Raw genomic sequence first — 17,967 nt, forward strand, 5'->3', positions numbered from 1 at the left:
GCTACTAAGCAGATTAAAAAAAAAAAAAAAACAAACAGTGTATGTATAAAGTATTTCACACTGGAACAGATACTGCAGAATAAAAGTGTAGGTGGAGCCAATTCCTTATATTCAAATGCATTATTATATTCATATTCATTTATTCACACGGTTTTTCGTGGAATAGTGAGACTTTGTCACTTTTCGGCATTAAAATCTTTGGTGTTAAGTGGGTGCTTTAAGTAATCCAGAATCTCACACGTAGCAGCATACAAAACAAAATTTGTCTCATTAACAAATCACAAGACTATCAACTTTAAGTTTCTCCTGTGATTGGTTTATTTTTCTTAACTGCGGTTTGACTAATTAGTTTCACTCTAAAAGTAATTTACTTTATTACATACTTAAATTGGTGTAAGTTTTTAGTATATAATCACAATAATAATAATAATAATAATAATAATAATAATAATAATAATAATAATAAGGCATGGATTACACTGATGAAATATATTTAATATAAAACATCCATTTAATCAATGGCTTTATAGTTTAATGACAAATTTCTAATAAAAAGTTGCTCATTAACAACAGTGTCAAACAAGCTAAAACTTAATAACAATAAAAACAGCAGATGTGGGTACAGGCATTAGTTTATTGCAACTTGGTGAAAGCTGCTGGCTGCATGTTTGAAAGCAATTATTCAAGTTCTTTTTTGGGAAAAAATATAGACTTTGTTAAAGTTCTCTAAAAGAGATGGTTCTAAGAAGTGTTTTAGCCACCTATGAACTCTTAACTATCCTCAGAATTCTTGAAGGACCATTTTTCCATATGAAAGGCATGATGTAGTGTTGAGCAAATCTCCTCTTTTACACCCCCCCCCCCCCCAAAAAAAAAAAAAAAACCCAAAAAAAACCCCCCAAAAAAAAACCAAAAAAAAAAACACCTACAAAAACTCTTAAAACTTCACTTAAACAAGATCCTTTGCATCCTTTCAGACATGAGTAGCTTCATATAAGTCAGGCATAAGATTGGGAGTGCAAACATCTGTGCATGGCACCTTAAACTATGACTGAAAACTTATTTTAAGTTACAGTCTAAATATTAGACCTGGTCTGCGGTCAGCTTTATTTTGACTATAATCGTATGCAAGATGCATTACATTACATTACATTTCTAGCATCTGGCATACACCTTTATACAGAATGACCTATATTTATCTCATTTACACAACTGAGCAGTTTAGGGGTTACGGGCCATGCGCAAGGGCCCAACAGCAGCAGCCTGGTGGTCCTGGGTTTTCAAACTCACAAGCATACAATCAGTGATCCAATGTCTTAACCAATGAACTACCACTTCTTCTTCTTCTTCTTTCGGCTTTTCCCTTCACTTCTCCATGGCTTTATTTCATCAGTCATCTCCAGTCGAGACTAAAGAGTGGAACTCTTTCTTTAAAATTTCTCGATCCAAATGGCGACCTGAAATCAAGAGAATGTGTGTTATGACTGATTAACTGAACACCAATTATATTGCAACATAAAACTGACTCTGTGAGTGTCTCTCTATATAGAGATATATGATATTCTAGTTATAGGTCTGTACCATGTTATACATCTATATATACACACACTACGTGTATATATATATATATTATATATATATAGATGAAGCACCATGGTCCCAGAGAAATGTTGTCGCATGTTCTGTATGTTCTGTATCACCCGTATGGCTGAAATAATAATAAAAACTTCTTGCCTTGACTTAACTTGATACAGGTTATGATTAATGTGGAAATAAGGAATTAATCCAAAAAAGAAGGAAACGGTGGACTTCTCACCGATGAAGACCAGTTTGTTGATCCTGGGCTCTCCATCTGTCCAGGCTTCAGGTGTTTCATCCAGCTCATAAAGCTCATGAACGCCCTGCAGCATTGCCTTCTTCTGCTTACCATGCAGGGACAAAATGCCCTGTGCACAGCAAAACACATCAGTGTACAAAAAAAATATTGCTTTGCTATGAACTGATCCACATTTTTACCTTTCATGTTAAAAATCATGGAAAGAATGTACCAATAGTTTGCGATCATTAATAATTATGATAGTTTAAAAAATATATATACTGGTTTGTTCCATGATGATAAAAATGATCAAATCTATGATGTTAAGTGCACTAAAAAACTTGGAAGTACACATTATAATTGTAATATACATTTTAGGTTTTCATTTTCGAAGTTTATTTTTTGAGTTCAAGGGACATACATTTTACTTTCAGTTACACCTGTGTGAAAAAGCATCATTTTAATTCCCCATTCTTAGAATCTCCCTTAAAATGTGTTAGTCAGTGAAGGTTAATGTTATATTTTGAAGAACTATTTATTTCTACAAGTAACACTCAAACAACCAGTTGGCAGTTACATAAATAGAAATTCTTGAAGAGTTTGTTTAAGCCCAGTGGGTTTACAGCTGCTCATTTTATTGCATATTTCACACTTTCCCATAGCTACAAGTCCAGAAGGTAAACATAAAACAGACAGAACTGTTTAAATAAGCATGAAAAATAAAGAATGCAGCCAGGAAATTCTCAACATACAATACTTAAGGATTTTAAGACCATTCTGCTTTTATCTGGGCAGCACTGAACTTTGTAGAAGAGTACGACCTTTTTCTTCACTTTTATTGGAGTAACTTTAAACTGCTGCTCTTTGCATCACTAAAATGATTGTGTGTCCTTTAGAAGCGGTTGTGATATTGGTCTATATTCTTAATCTCACCTTTAAGCGAATGACATTCATTGGCAGTCCTGCTTTGTTCTTATATGCCTTTTCCCATAAAAGGTCCTACAACATGCAAACAAAAATGAGAAAACACTATATACACTGCTGATACATGCACTGTTGGAAATTATTAGCAGTTATTGATACCTGAATAAACACATTTAAATGGTCCTCAGAGACGCTTCCAGGTACTTCAAACGTAGCTGTTAATATCTCCTGTAAATTACATAAATAAATAAAATTAAAAGTTTACAACAACTCCTTTAGATAAATATTATATATAAACTTAAAAAACAGATGTGTGAAGAACAATAACAAAACATGGTCAGAAATAGTATTAATAGGATTTCGGTATGGCACCACAAACACAGTTAACGTCTTATCACCAAATGTGTTAAAAAGGTTAATTTCCTCAAGAAGCCAGTATCGGTTTTTGCACACAGTCTTGGTCAACTCGTCTTTCTTCACCCCCAAACTCGTGAACTTCCCTGGGGCATTACAAGACCACTTCGCAGATATTTAAACCATTGTTTGACAGTGTCGAGGTAACACACTTCCTTTTTTTCTCTGGAATAACAACAGAAAACAGGGCTCTCGTTTGCATGAAAAGAGCAATGGGGCTCGTCTCGGTGAGAGGAGGGGTGGGGGGTAGGGGGACACATGCGGGAAAAGATCGAGGGCCAATACTAATACTAAACCAATCTCTCCCCCAAAGCACAGACACCAACACTCCTTACAATGAAAATAGGAAGGAAATATAAGCAAATTGAGGCCTTGATTTAATCCTGTGAGCAAAAGGATCCAGAGTTAAGACCTAATTGGAGATGTAAATAGCTGAAGACTCTAAGGTTCAGATATTTTATGTCAGTGGCTTTGAAGTAGAGGAAGTCCAGGTGCTGGGTAATGTTGTATTGTGTAATTTGTAGTAATGTCATAAATGTTATATTAACCACTTCAATTCCCAGAAGCAGTGAGTGATTCAGAATTCAATGATGGGTCATTCAAATGAAAAATAACTTTACTTGTTCTATCTATACAACTAAATGCATTAACAAAATAATTCAGTGCAGTAACTAAATAATAAGATCAATTCCTGAAAATCAACACCTCCCAAAAAGGTCATATCTGCACTAAAATACATTCAGGTGTGAAGAGATTCCGCAGTGTTGTCTGTGTAACCACATGACAGACTGAAAAACACGTAGAACTATATATAAGAAAATGTAAGGTTAAAGAAAACACAAATATATATACAAAATATTGTATTCGTGGCACTAAATAGGCAAAAATTATAATGATGGGACTCTATTATGAGGCTTTTTTTGCTGCTACTATAGCAAAATAATATTTCACCCAACACTTTAGACAATAAAAATAAAATTAGACAATAAAATGCATTACACTGATCTGTTTGTAATGTCTAGGTAACGTGCAGTGCTCTGAATATTTTTTTGTGTATTGGTGTGTGTTGCATCATCGTCCAGGAGAAAGATATTTCGTTCCAATGAAAACAAGCTGAAGAGTGAAACAACATTTAAAAAAAACCCACTGGACTTGATGTAGAACTTAATTTGTCCCAATTGTCGCATTATGGTAACATTATATTGTGTGAGTGTGTTTGTACACATTACACGTACACACACTGAAATGTTCAAATATAGTAAGGGTCTGCAGATTTTATCTCACTGCTTAAATGTTTATGTGCTGTAAACCATCAGTATTTCCAAAACACTTTTCACAAAGCATTAAATCGTTAATCACAGCTAATGATCACCTTGTCTAGATGCGCGTGTGTTGTTTTCATTAACTGTAGTTTCTCCGCCAGTCTGAAAAACATACAATGCGAAGATCGCAGTGTCATTTGAATTATAAAACAACTATACGGATTGCTTTTTAAGGTCTTAAACATCAAAGTGCCTTCTTACAGATATACAGTCTCAGTGAAATCCCTACAAAGAGTTGGATTTAGTTGCCGGTCTTAAAACGAATCTACATGCTGATGAGGGAAAAGTAGTTTTTGTGGGCAGAATGTGAGAGACTAAAGAAAGATAGAGAGAAGTCCATGACCCCTAAGGGAGGGTAAACGTTACCCTCTGGATTACTCTCTCTGCTGGGAGTACCACACAGGCGGAACAGAGGGGGGTCGCCCCAGCACAGGGGGCAAATGGGGCGCGCTAAAAGGCTGAAAGGGTGGCTGTATGGACACGCGTCGGTAGAGCTTCAATGTGGTGGAGGCTTTAATCCTCTGCAGCTGGCCTCTCCCATTCACATTAACACTGTTTCACTCTGCTTACCGTTTACTAACTGTCTTGTGTTGTAACTCAGGTCATCTAATTAAAGGCGCACTTTGTAAGGATAAATGAGTAATCTGTCTTTTGCGCCCAGTGTTCATCATTGTTTTTCGATAATTTGAGCTAATCTACTTTATCTACATGTCAATGTTTGAGCTGGCTTGATCATCTTCTACTGTCTGATCAATCCCTCTGTGGCTTTGGTAACAGCATATGCAATTTATGATGGATGATTAAGCACTTTGGTTTTGTAATTCAGAAGCTGTATCCATGTACTACAGTCTTAATATGATGCTTGAGTTAATGCAGAGATTACAGCAAAAGAAAATCCTTATTTTTTGTTGAATGGCTTGACCCCATTAAACTAAAAAAAAAAAATTAACCATTTTTAGAAGGTAGAAAATTACTAGAAAGAAACATTCTGCAGTATTCTAGCTAATAAAATATCAATACAAATTTCCATTTCTAAAATATCCTATAAAGTAAATTTATCCAATGTTATAATGTGGTTTCACTTATAACTAACAGGCCTAAGATTAGATCAGAAACTGATCCAACAGAAAATATGACATTCAAGAAACAGTGTATTTATCCATTTTAAATTACAGGTCTAGGTCCATTCCACAAGATTAAAAATTATAGACTAAATATTTATTTCATATGAAATATGAAATATTTCATCCTATATCTCTCTCTGTATTTTAATAAGAGCAAACAGAAACAGAAAAATATTTTGGCCTTCAGTATCCATAGACCCTTGATTTTCGTGTGAAATCTTTAATTTGCAAAAGGTCTGTATATACACATCTACCTGAACTATTATTACTAATGTTCCAATAATTAGATACCGTTGCAGTTCCCAGTGAGAACTGAATGAAGTTTGTGTTGCTATTTTTCCTCATTGATGCTGGAACATAACATTATGTTTATTAATGTATGTATATACATTATGTTAATTTATTATTAAGTGTGGAAACAGTTAGAAATTTGAACTGATTTGTTTTCACAGGAACTGTAGTTATTTCTATTAAACATCTTAATAGATTTTTATCCTGAGCTTTTGTTATTATCCTTACTATTTATTATCACCATATTATGACTGGCTATAGTTTTTATTATATAGGTAATTCCCATTTTCAGCATTATATTTATGCGTGCATTATTTAATTTTGCCTGAATTATTATTATTTTTTCCTTATATTTTCAATAAATGATTTATTATTAGTTTGTATTAATATTTCTTAAACATTCAGGACTATCCTGCTTCTGCACTGCCTTTTCATCACTTGCTATATACAAATTTTTCTTAGGCAACATTTTTTCTTAGAAGTACAAAAGCATTGAAGTAAGAAATAATATTTTCATTAATAAATCATCATAGCTTTATAGAACAACCTACTTACCTTGCACTATCTTTGGTATCAAATGAATGTAGATCCAACACCTGAGACAAGTCGACCCTACGAGCAGAAATACCATTATAAATGTGAGTACAATTTAAAAAGGTAAACTTTAGTACACCCTTTAAAACCTTAAGAGCATTTTATTACGGGTAAAAATTCTAATTTCTGATTTCAAATTCTGTGTGAGTGACAATTTGTACAAACTCACCTGGACCTTTGTGTTTCCAGGACCTTGACAAGGCCATTAATAGACCTGGAATGAGGAGAGCAATAGAGCCATGGCAGAATGACTTCATAGAGAAGTGTTAACATAGACAGTGAATGTTATGTAAAAAGAAAACAATGCAAAACAAATGTGGTGGTTTTACACAATCTGGTCATTCACTCTGTAAAGTGCAGCCGTGGTTTCGTACCTGATCGTGTCTCGAAGCTGATCGAGCTCAGCCTCGTTCACCAAATCGGTTTTATTAATAATCATCAGATCAGCGAGGGCTATCTGTCTGGAAAAACAAAAAAATAAATAAAAGAGTGAGAGAGAAATACAAATAAGTCATTCTCACTATTGCTTTCCATCGTCTGAGTGTGTGTGAGAAAAGAGAGAAAAGCAAGCGAGGCACAAAAGACCAAAGCCATCGTATAGCTTTTCACACTCTTTATTACCGTCTACAAATTCCCTATTCACTAATATATGCAAAAGACTGTGTCTGTTTGTCTAGAAGCATAAACACACACTCTTTGTTGTTTTGTGTCAGCCCCTGTCTTTGTTGTCTTACAGTGTGTGGGTGGTATGCTCAAAAGGCCCAGCCATTTTGTGTGGTAGGAAAACACAAACAGAGAACAGAGGCAGAGACGACGGCCACGGACACTTGTGAGCATTCCGGCATGCTCAAATAATCTCCAACATGTCTCAGTAACAGCAGCTGAGCAGAGAGAGACAGCCTTGGACTGTGACTTGACTTTTCTGTTACCATTAGGAACATTCAGATATATGGTGGATTAAAGACAAATACCGTCTAACACTTTTACCACTTTACCTGATGAACCAAACTCAGGTGTTGGAGAGGTGGTAAAGGTAGTATAGCTCTTCTACTGCTGGTCCCTTATGCAAGACCCTTAACCCTCAACTGCTCAGTTGTATAAATGTAAGCTACTCTGAGCGGCATCTACCAATGAATAATCAATAACATATAGTATTGAAGTATTAAATACTCTCTGATATCCTTCTTTTTGTTTAAATCAGCTCTAAAACACCTCTCAAGTTATGAAAGATAGTATGGTGATGCATTTTCAAAGATAGCAGTATGGACTAGATAAAGCAAGCAAAATTGCCCAAATTACTAACAACTTCATACACAATATGTGTAACACTTTCAATGTGAGTAAATTCACTGAGTTAGTTCATTTACCTTACAGCTTCATTTATCAAGCCTCCTGGTTTTTCTTCACTCAGATGCTACAAAACAAAAACAAACAAACAAATAAACAAAACAATTAATATAAGATTAAAATAAAATATACAGGCCTCATGGCAGATTTGATTAAATGGGTTGGTGAACTTGTGAAAGCCACAGCATATGATTCACATTGATTTTATACTCGTTAAACTGTTCAATGAGCACTTGTGTAACATGGATGACAATGATTATCATCCTGGAAGAGACCAGCATCAGAAGATGTTTGTATGGATTTGCAGTGACCCTTCCCTATAAGGAGAAACAGGAACCCAAACCATGCCAGTATAATAAGTAAATGTTTCCAAAGCATAATTGAGCCATGTGTTTTCTCTTTCCTTTGTGGTATACATTAATCCAATAATAAAAAAAAAAAACCACACATTTTAATCTGTGTCTAAGGACAAAATATTAGAGTTTGTCCAAAATGCTTAATTGTCAAATATCTTTATCTATAGCATGTCAGGTTAAGTGCTAATCACCACAAGAAGGGAGGTGACGGCTCTAAAATGAAAAGGAAATGATGCAAACTCAACACAGAGATTAAATTCTCAAACAGAGCTAACTTCCAAATAGTTTGCTTATTGAAAAGATAATCTGTTTTTGACAGGGCATGTGATAGGCTGTGAGGTTTTTCACTGGTCATGTTAAATCCGTAATAACTCTGACCCTAGGGACCAGGCCTCTGTCATCTATGAGAGCCATCACATTTGTCCACACTAACCCCAGACCCTGGAAATCATTCTCACTGACAGCCAAGAAATAAAAGCTGAACATGTCCAGGCCAGTAAGCTGAGAGGAGTGCAGGGCTAAAATCAACTCTCATTACAGCTCCCTTTCACCACACACACATACACAAACACATCTGATGAACACATCAGGTCTTGGCGTGGGAGTGGGCACAAAGGTGACAAGCCCATTAGAATGAACTGCTCCGATTCCCACAATTCCTTTAGTTTTTATCATCCCCTCCCTTTTCTGAGCTCCCTAGAGGGGACGGATGGGCCGAGGTGCCAGCAGGAGCGTAAACAAGGACGACCTGCTGGCTCTGACACCCTTCAAATGGCGGCCTATTATCCAGGTGTCACTATCACTGTCCTTCTCAGATGCTCGATGGAGGAAGCGACTCGCGGGGAAGGGCACAAGAGAATAGACACTTAGAAAATCCAAAACAAAGAGATGTGATATGGGGGAAAAAAAAGTATTGCCTCTGGGCATCATTTAAACTATCTGTGAAATGGATAATAAATCACACAATAGAAAAAGTATATATGTGTGCATATACCCTATATATGTGTAACAATGGCTTCCAAGATGACTCATTGTTTTCCAGATCCTAGAATGGCTTTCAAAGTATTACTGAGTATTTCGTCGCTGTCGGGCGGAAACCTCGTATGTCCAAATTTTATCAATTTCATATTTTTTCACATATCGATGCTATTGGTCAGTTTTACAAGTTATTAACCAATCTAAAATCTTGAAAATAGCTTGAGCGCAAATCTCATAACTCCATTGGACACTTCAACTGTCCACCTCTTCCTCACTCTGTGGGAGAGCTTCGCGGCATATTTCTCCTGAAGAAGAGTCGCAACGAATCAACACGTCTTCTGAGGTAAATGTCTTCAAAACACTGGGCTCAAAGAAAAAAAAATCTTGACCCCCACTAGTTCTGGTGCTCGTCTGAGGACAGGAATTTAGCGCAAGACAATCCACTGCAATGCAGACTAAACCCTGTGCATGGCGTTTTTTAATTTCCTGAAAAATAACGGTTTTGATGATACGATGATTCCGCCTGACAGCAACGATTTGTAACATGACTTGATAACTGACTATACATTTTAGACAAATATCCATCAGCTTCACTCACCTGCATTCCGTATTTTGCATCAATAACCGTAATAATGCCTGAAATGACAAAATAAAAACTTTACATCCAAAATATATAACATCCATGAACGTACGCCATTACATCTTGCACCATGTGCTGATATTCATTAGCTTTAGATAATAAAGAAATAAGATTTTAAAAGACATCTGTAGTAGTAATTTGTACATAATATTTTTCTTGCTACTCTAATAATGTTTGTATTATTAGTGTAGTGAGATTTTAAGGAAGCACTGATGAAATTTTAAAATATACAGTCGCTAATGTGCTTAAAATAAATGCACAAAAAGTTTTTCTTTACTTACTGATAATCTTAAAAATATAGAAAAGGAGTGGTGATGGGGAAAGAGAGAGGAAGAAAACATATCCATGTGTCATTGACATCTTACCGTCCAGATAAAGATCACTTCCTAGTTCAGCATCAACCCAGAACATTGAGGCAACTGCTCCTAAAGTGGAACAAGCATAAATAAAAACAACTACTGTAACAGCTACACGAATTACAATGATTTGTTTTATTTTTCCCACAACTTCTGAAAGAAAACAGAAGAAAACAGAGAAAAACTTTGGGATACTGGGATAACAATGCCTGAGCTGTAACTAAACTAAAAGCGTTTCTTAGTAATGTATTATTAACGTTAAGAGCTTAAACAAGTTTCTATGTGCTTTAAAATGCATTAACAAATTTCACGGGTGGTTTCAGGATTTTTTTCCCCTACAGGATCTGTTTTGTTTGTTTCCTTGCTTTTCAACTTTTCTGGTTTGAGTGATTTCCAAGATTCATGCAACAGAGTTGGCCAATCTTGTTCACATAATGGACTTTTGTCCAGCCGTCAGGGTAGAATAAGCAAGCACTGTAAATATTTGATAGGCTGGTAATGAAAGGGTTGTTCTTAAAAGACATTGGATGCAGAACCCATTCAGGCTACCACCACATTGTTGGTGAGGGGAAGATATCAATCCCATGAGACCCCACAGAGTGACATGGCTGTCTCAGCCAATGACAAGTCAGAGTTATGAGACAAGCCCTGGTCTGAGCAAGCTCCATGTGTTGCTTTGTCTGTAAGACTCAGCCAGGCGATGATCCCTGACACCTGTCAATCATTTGTCACGCATGTTTGGCAGAGGTGATGCCCCACATGACTTTCTTATTGATTTCTATTTTGCCAAAGCACTACCTGTCTGATGAGTCTCCCTTCGGATGATTTGTTGAGGATGGACAATCTGAGCCCCTCATATTGCCTGTGCTTGATGTAATGCACTTGGATGCATCATACAATTTTGTTTTTAAATGAATACTTCAAAATTATACATTTATGTGGTAAGAGTAGCATATGCTAGTTTTTAAGGATTTTTTTTTTGTTTTTGTGGCAGCCAAAAAATGCTTGGTTTTGCTGCAGACTCTTAAAATTTGCAATGCAACTTTTTGTGCTTTATACTATTACTTGAATTAGTACAGTTGCAAGCAGAGGATTCTTCTTTTACTACTACCACCTATAAAGACTCATATTACTTTATATGACAGCTGTACTCATGTTCATCACATGTAAATCAAAGAGAGCTTTGATAAACATGTGTCGTGTTGAGGTCACATGACGGGTCTTAGCCCTAATCTGTGGTAATGTTTTAAAATGGCATATCTGAATATCTTGCTGTTTGCTTGATTTTGCATAATAAAAGTGTCTTGAAATTCAAGGTTTACAAAAATAAAAAAAAATAAAAAATCACCTGGATCTGCCAAACCAGTTGTCTCAAGAAGAATGTAGTCAAATTTCCCTTTCTTTTCCATCAGATTTTCAATTGCTTTCAGCCCATTATCCCTGTAAACAGAATGAGATCAAATCACTAACATTGCAGAGAAAATATACACTCAGTCACAGTTTATTAGATAAACCAGGCTTGTAGCTAGACTCATTGACAACTTTATCGGACACAAGTGCCAAAGTCCTACACTTACTTATTGAATTCCATCTGTTGCTACACACAATTTATTAACCCTCCTGTAACACATCGATCAGTATAAAGAGACTGCAACTAACAAGATGGGTTTCCTAAACAGATCAGAATAAAGCAGAGTCATACTTCACCGAACAGCACAGACAACCATTCCTGAGTTCCAGCCACTCTTCATACAGCTCTCCTGCCTGACTCACTGCCAGAGACTTCTCCAGAGCACTGCCTGTATGGACACAGACACACGCAGACACACAGACAGACAGATAGACAGACACACACAGACAGACAGACAGACACAAACACACAAGAAACTGATCTGTATAATATCAGAAACATCACATCACACGTTGGATTTGTTCTGTGAATCTCGACCAAGCGAAAAACTTATAAAGTATTACTTTTCAACTGGAAATAACTGAATAACAGCTGATGGACAATTTTTTTTTTCAATCACATTGACTATCAAATTGTATAAGGCATAATTCTGATGGTCATATGCATACATATGTGTTACATGAGATCAAATCCATTTGTACATTTCTAAGGGGTATAAATACTTTTCAAAAATCTTTTTTTTTTAGCTGATATATGATAAAATGCTTTGTCCTTGTTCTTCGATCTGGGAGAATGAAATAGAAATGGCTTAATTGAGCCGAATAAATATTGAAGATTTATAAACTGTGAATCGTTTACTGTACATGTTACATTATACTGTATACTAAAGCAAAGACATGACAATGTTGGTTTACAGCATCAACAGCTCACTTTTTCTTCTTCACAATGATCAAAGCAGGTTTTTACAAGGAAGGGAATAAGATTAAACTCACACTAAACACAATCAGAGGACCATTTATATCAGTGTTTAAAAGAACAAAAACACTTTGGTCTAAACCACGCCCCCAAACAATATGTTCTGTAGTATGAAGTATATAACATTTAGAAAAATACCCGGATGGCGAACTATTCCAGAGCTCTCTTTCTGCTTTGTGACATATTTGACAATTCATTTCACAAAAGCTAACAAAAAATAATTCCATTTTGAACTACTGCCCTCAATTAGTTTGTATCGTTCAAGCTTCAGGACGCTGAGGTCAATATTAACACTGTGACTCTGCTGCCCCCTTCAGGACAATGCGTTAATAGCAATTCAGAAATCATCATAAACGCAAAAAGGATTGCAACTTAAAGGTGCCCTTCCACACAAAACCGTTTTTACTTGTATTTTTTGATATGTGTTAGGTCCATATGTGTTTGTGTTGTGTCGGGAATGTGAAAATGAACTGCTACCTCCCCTGTCAGTTCTAGCCACTTAAAAGAAATAAGCGGAGAAATCAGGTTAGTTAGAAAAGCTGCTCAGAGTGACGTAGTAATGATTGAGCTCATTACTATTCATGAGCTCTCCCACTTGAGACCGCGCCCACAGAATTCGTGTAGCTAAAAAGTAGGTCAGGTTTTTTGCGAGCCAAAACTTTTTAGGCTAATACATTGGTATAAATTCGGCTGCTTATGTAAGGGATAATTGTAAATTGGTAATAATAGGGGTATTGTCCGCGGGTATTTGCGAGGCAACGTCTTAGCTGACTTTCATCTTCAATGGAATTCTATTGCCAATAATTGAACGGATCTCTCGCAGAATGATATGAAAGACGTGAATTAAAAGCACAAAATCCGTTGCCATTCACTGCGGTTATTATATAGCCTAATTTTATAGATTTAACAGACCTCGGAAGGCCCATTCATGTGAATGAAACTTTATGCAGCAGCACTCTGAAGAAAATGCAGGCATCGCCCTTTTTGTCATCTACACACATTTGGCCACTAGCCAATGGTGTAATGGTTTAAAAGTGATAATGTCATAAGACAATTGCCACGAATACATTTTATTACATTCCAAAATGCTTGATTACTTAAATAGTTAAATTACCATCCAGATACATCCATGGCTAAACGAGCTGTTTGTGGTTCTTCTGGTGCTTCTGTCTCCTCTTCAGATTCAGGGTCATATATATATGGCAATATACCTGAAGAAGCCATTCTGCCGCAATTCCAGGTGATTGTAAACAAAGTCCCTCTATCCTAGGCTACTTATTGCGCTGGGTGAATGAATAGTCATGCTCTCATATCCTAGCGGTTAGCCAGTCGGAGCTAAGCAGTATAGCTCATTGAATATTCATGAGAAATCGAGCTGAGTCTTCCTGCAGGCTTTCTATATCACTAGAATGGCTTGAAACAAGGTAACCAAGGCATTTTTTTCCACAAAAAAATGTTACAGAGTCCATGGTAAACTTCAGACATTACCACAAAAGTAATGAAATACGTGTGGCAGGGCATCTTTAAAAAAATAAATGAACAATGTTCTCATATTTGTTTAGTAAGTGGGAATGTACTTTTTTGAGAATAAAACGCTGAAAACTTGCTGTGTCTGAATTGAACAAGTATAAATATATAATATATATAAATATAAAGATTTCTATCTTTATTTTACTATATATTCCTAGAGTCACTATGGACATAAAGTGTCACATACATTTATTTTTTAAATGATTCCACTCAGATTAAATTTAAACATGGCATGGATTACTCTCCCAATTCATTAGCATTTCTAATACAGGATCTCTCACAGTCATGTTGTATTCATGTTTGTTTACTTGCCTTCACCAAACTCATTGAGAATGACTGCTATTCTTTTGTTGTGCTGCTCAGTCAGTATGTAATTCAAGAGTGTTGTCTTCCCAGAACCTGGAAAAAATGTCAGGTGATAAACAAATATATGTTTAAATTTTTGGAATGAATACAAATTATTTGCAATGTAAGAAACAATGCACTTTATATTAAAGTACTACAACATTTTCCTCAAAAGGTGAATTGTCTGGTTATGGTCCATAATAACACATTTATAACTTTATAAAAACTGTCTAAAATGTAGGCAATGACAATAAAGCTACTTGTTGTGAATTGTTTGCCAGCTCTGATATGAAATCGACACAAAATCATATGGCACCTGTATGCAAACATAAGCATGACTTTATGCAGAAGGTGAGCCTTCAGTGATGCATTCTTATAAAGTTTCCTGCTTTACTGAGAATCATTTCAAAATTCAAATTGCTGTTTAATGTCAGAGTGAGACATTAAAGATATATTACACTGGAACCCACAGTGGTATACAGTAAAATGTCTTTGTATCATTTAGCATTATAATTTTGCTTCACTGTAACTAAGACCTAGACTTGTTCCAGGAAGAAAATTCTCCTGTGCACAAAGTGTGCTCCATGAAGACATGGTTTGCCAAAGTTGGAGTGGAAAAAATGGAGTGGTCTGCACAGAGCCCTGTCCTCAACCCCACTAAACACATTTGTGATAAACTGTAACACTGACTGCACATTAGAACTCCTCACCTGACCTCAGTGCCGAATGAACATTTACATTTCCAGCATTTAGCAGACACCCTTACCTAGCAACTTACATTTTTATCTCATTTTATACAACTGAGCAATTGAGGGTTAAGGACCTTGCTCAGAGGCCCAGCATTGGTAGCCTGGTGGACATGGGAATCAAACTCACAACCATTCAATTGGTAATCCAGCACCTTAAGCACTAGGCTACCACATCCCTCAAATACCTGGACTATTATACCATTGTTATATAATGCATGTCATCCTAGTACATTTATATTTCCAGCATTTGGCAGACGCCCTTATCCATTATCTCAATAGTTCATAATCTACTGGAAACACCTCTCAGAAGAGAAGAGGTTATTACAACAGCAATTAAGGGCTAAATCTGGAATAAGATGTTAGCTTGAATATAAGGATATGATGACTAGGTCCTCAGATGGTTTAATGCAGTGTTCAAGTGAAACGCACCCAAGTAACCTGTGATGATGGTGACAGGGATCTGAGCTGCAGGTGTCTTGCTCTTATCCTCAATAGGAACCAGCTCAGGACAGTCAACCTCATCATCCATGAGACCTTTCTAAAGCTGAATAAGCTTGAAACGAAATGAAAAGAATAGTGTTGTCACACAGCATTCAACATATAACTGTTTTTCATAGTTGAGCCAGTGTTAGTAGCATCAGTCAAGACTGAGCTAACTAGTAACGTATAATTATATACATATATAAATAATCAAGCTAGTTAACCGAGCTAACTCGTAAATTATAATAAAACTAATGACACAAATTGAAGACACAACTTACGTTATACAGTAGTTTCTACTATATTCCTCTTTTTAACGTGTCGTAAACAAACTTGCGCGTGCTGTGTAACCGGTGTATCACGAATTATGGTCCCACTGCTACATTTTCTTATGTGTTCCTATGTTCCTATCTCGTATCATTGTAAAATTACACCACGTTGTGATTGATTTATTTTGTTGTGATTGAAAATACAAACTCAGTTAATGTAGCTGATTATTTATTATTAATGATCCGACCACACAAGGAAGCCAGGCAACATAGAACGTTTTTTTGTTTGTTTTGGTTGAATTGACTCTTTACGAGAAACACTTTAGGGAGTGATAAAATGTCTGATAAAAAGGAAACAGTTTAAAATGCCTTCATCTCTAATTCTGCACTCAACATGTATTCATTTCAACATTAGCAACTTAAAAGGAAAACTAAAGTGTAGAATTGAGTAAAAATCACTCAATGAAAACAATAAAATCTCAGAAATGACGAAAAAACACGTACTGTAACTATATACACCTAAGGAATAATAAAAGAAATAAAATTCTATAAAATTGTACAATATTGCATATTAACATTACTGTAATGCCACATGAATTGTATGAATGACCTGCAGTAGAATCAGAACCAGGTTTACTGACCAAGTGTGTTGTCACACACAAGGTATTTGGTTCCAGCTGTTTGTGACTCAAAAGTACAGACATAAATAACACTATACTATACAAGACAAGATAATACAGACTATGCAAGACAATGCATATGTGATACAATAGACATAGAATAGTGTTATCCAGCCAGTCTAGTGTATTATTTAAGTGGGTTTATTCATTTTCTTTTTTTTGTTTTGTGGTGGTGGTGGATATCATGATTAATCTGAGAAGACTTTTTTTAATAATTAACATTTTAATTGTTTGGTCAGACATTTACGCATTCACAAATCTGAGATTAAGTAGTAACTGTGTGTGCACAGTACCTATAACTGTTATGAGAGCCATGAGGGCTCCCTCTGCTGGCCTGCAGAGGATTTGCTGCACGTTATGATCAGGACTCTAATTCCCACTATCCATTGCACCACCAACTCAGTACACCTGTTTCCTGTTTGTAATCACCTGGTCTATTTAAGCTCTCTCAGAACTCTCTTACGACGCGAAGTATTGTTAGCCTGTCTGCATACCGAGCGTATTTCTCTGTTCTGTTTATTGCCTCGTTTCTGACCCTGCCTGTTTTTCGTATTTGTGATTGTTTGCTACCTGCCCTGACCTACGCCTGGATTATCGACTACTGCTTTTGGATTTCCTTTGTTGTTGCTGTTTGCCTGGTGTTTTGACCCTTGCCTGTTTTTGGATTTTGCAAATAAACCTGCACTTGGATCTAACCGGTTTCACGCTTTATGACAGAAAAAACAGGCAGGGTCAGAAACGAGGCAATAAACAGAACAGAGAAATACGCTCGGTATGCAGACAGGCTAACAATACTTCGCGTCGTAAGAGAGTTCTGAGAGAGCTTAAATAGACCAGGTGATTACAAACAGGAAACAGGTGTACTGAGTTGGTGGTGCAATGGATAGTGGGAATTAGAGTCCTGATGATAACGTGCAGCAAATCCTCTGCAGGCCAGCAGAGGGAGCACTCATGGCTCTCATTCATTCATCTTCTACCGCTTATCCGAACTACCTCGGGTCACGGGGAGCCTGTGCCTATCTCAGGTGTCATCGGGCATCAAGGCAGGATACACCCTGGACGGAGTGCCAACCCATCACAGGGCACACACACACACTCATTCACTCACACAATCACACACTAGGACCAATTTTTCCAGAGATGCCAATCAACCTACCATGCATGTCTTTGGACCGGGGGAGGAAACCGGAGTACCTGGAGGAAACCCCCGAGGCACGGGGAGAACATGCAAACTCCACACACAAGGTGGAGGCGGGAATCGAACCCCGACCCTGGAGGTGTGAGGCGAACGTGCTAACCACTAAGCCACCGTGCCCCCTCTCATAATAACTGTATAGCCTAAACACAAGATTGACTCATATGCTAA

General features: G+C 36.6%; 1 protein-coding gene across 1 annotated transcript; it reads right to left on the reverse strand.

Moving 5' to 3' along the window:
• Positions 1-902: 902 nt before the first annotated feature.
• cbwd (COBW domain containing) lies at positions 903-16,044 on the reverse strand. The gene is made up of 16 exons (XM_060881745.1): positions 15,934-16,044; positions 15,602-15,725; positions 14,387-14,477; positions 11,865-11,957; positions 11,511-11,602; positions 10,172-10,231; positions 9,765-9,802; positions 7,853-7,899; positions 6,860-6,946; positions 6,655-6,699; positions 6,447-6,503; positions 4,527-4,578; positions 2,900-2,968; positions 2,750-2,815; positions 1,817-1,946; positions 903-1,457 (listed from the first exon to the last, which is right to left on the reverse strand). Exons 2-16 carry the CDS (start codon positions 15,699-15,701, stop codon positions 1,390-1,392), a joined length of 1,095 nt encoding a protein of 364 aa, XP_060737728.1. The 5' UTR covers positions 15,702-15,725; positions 15,934-16,044; the 3' UTR covers positions 903-1,389.
• Between the last annotated feature and the right edge of the window lie 1,923 nt (positions 16,045-17,967).

This window comes from Tachysurus vachellii, chromosome 11 (assembly GCF_030014155.1).
Source record: "Tachysurus vachellii isolate PV-2020 chromosome 11, HZAU_Pvac_v1, whole genome shotgun sequence".
Taxonomy (NCBI): domain Eukaryota; kingdom Metazoa; phylum Chordata; class Actinopteri; order Siluriformes; family Bagridae; genus Tachysurus; species Tachysurus vachellii.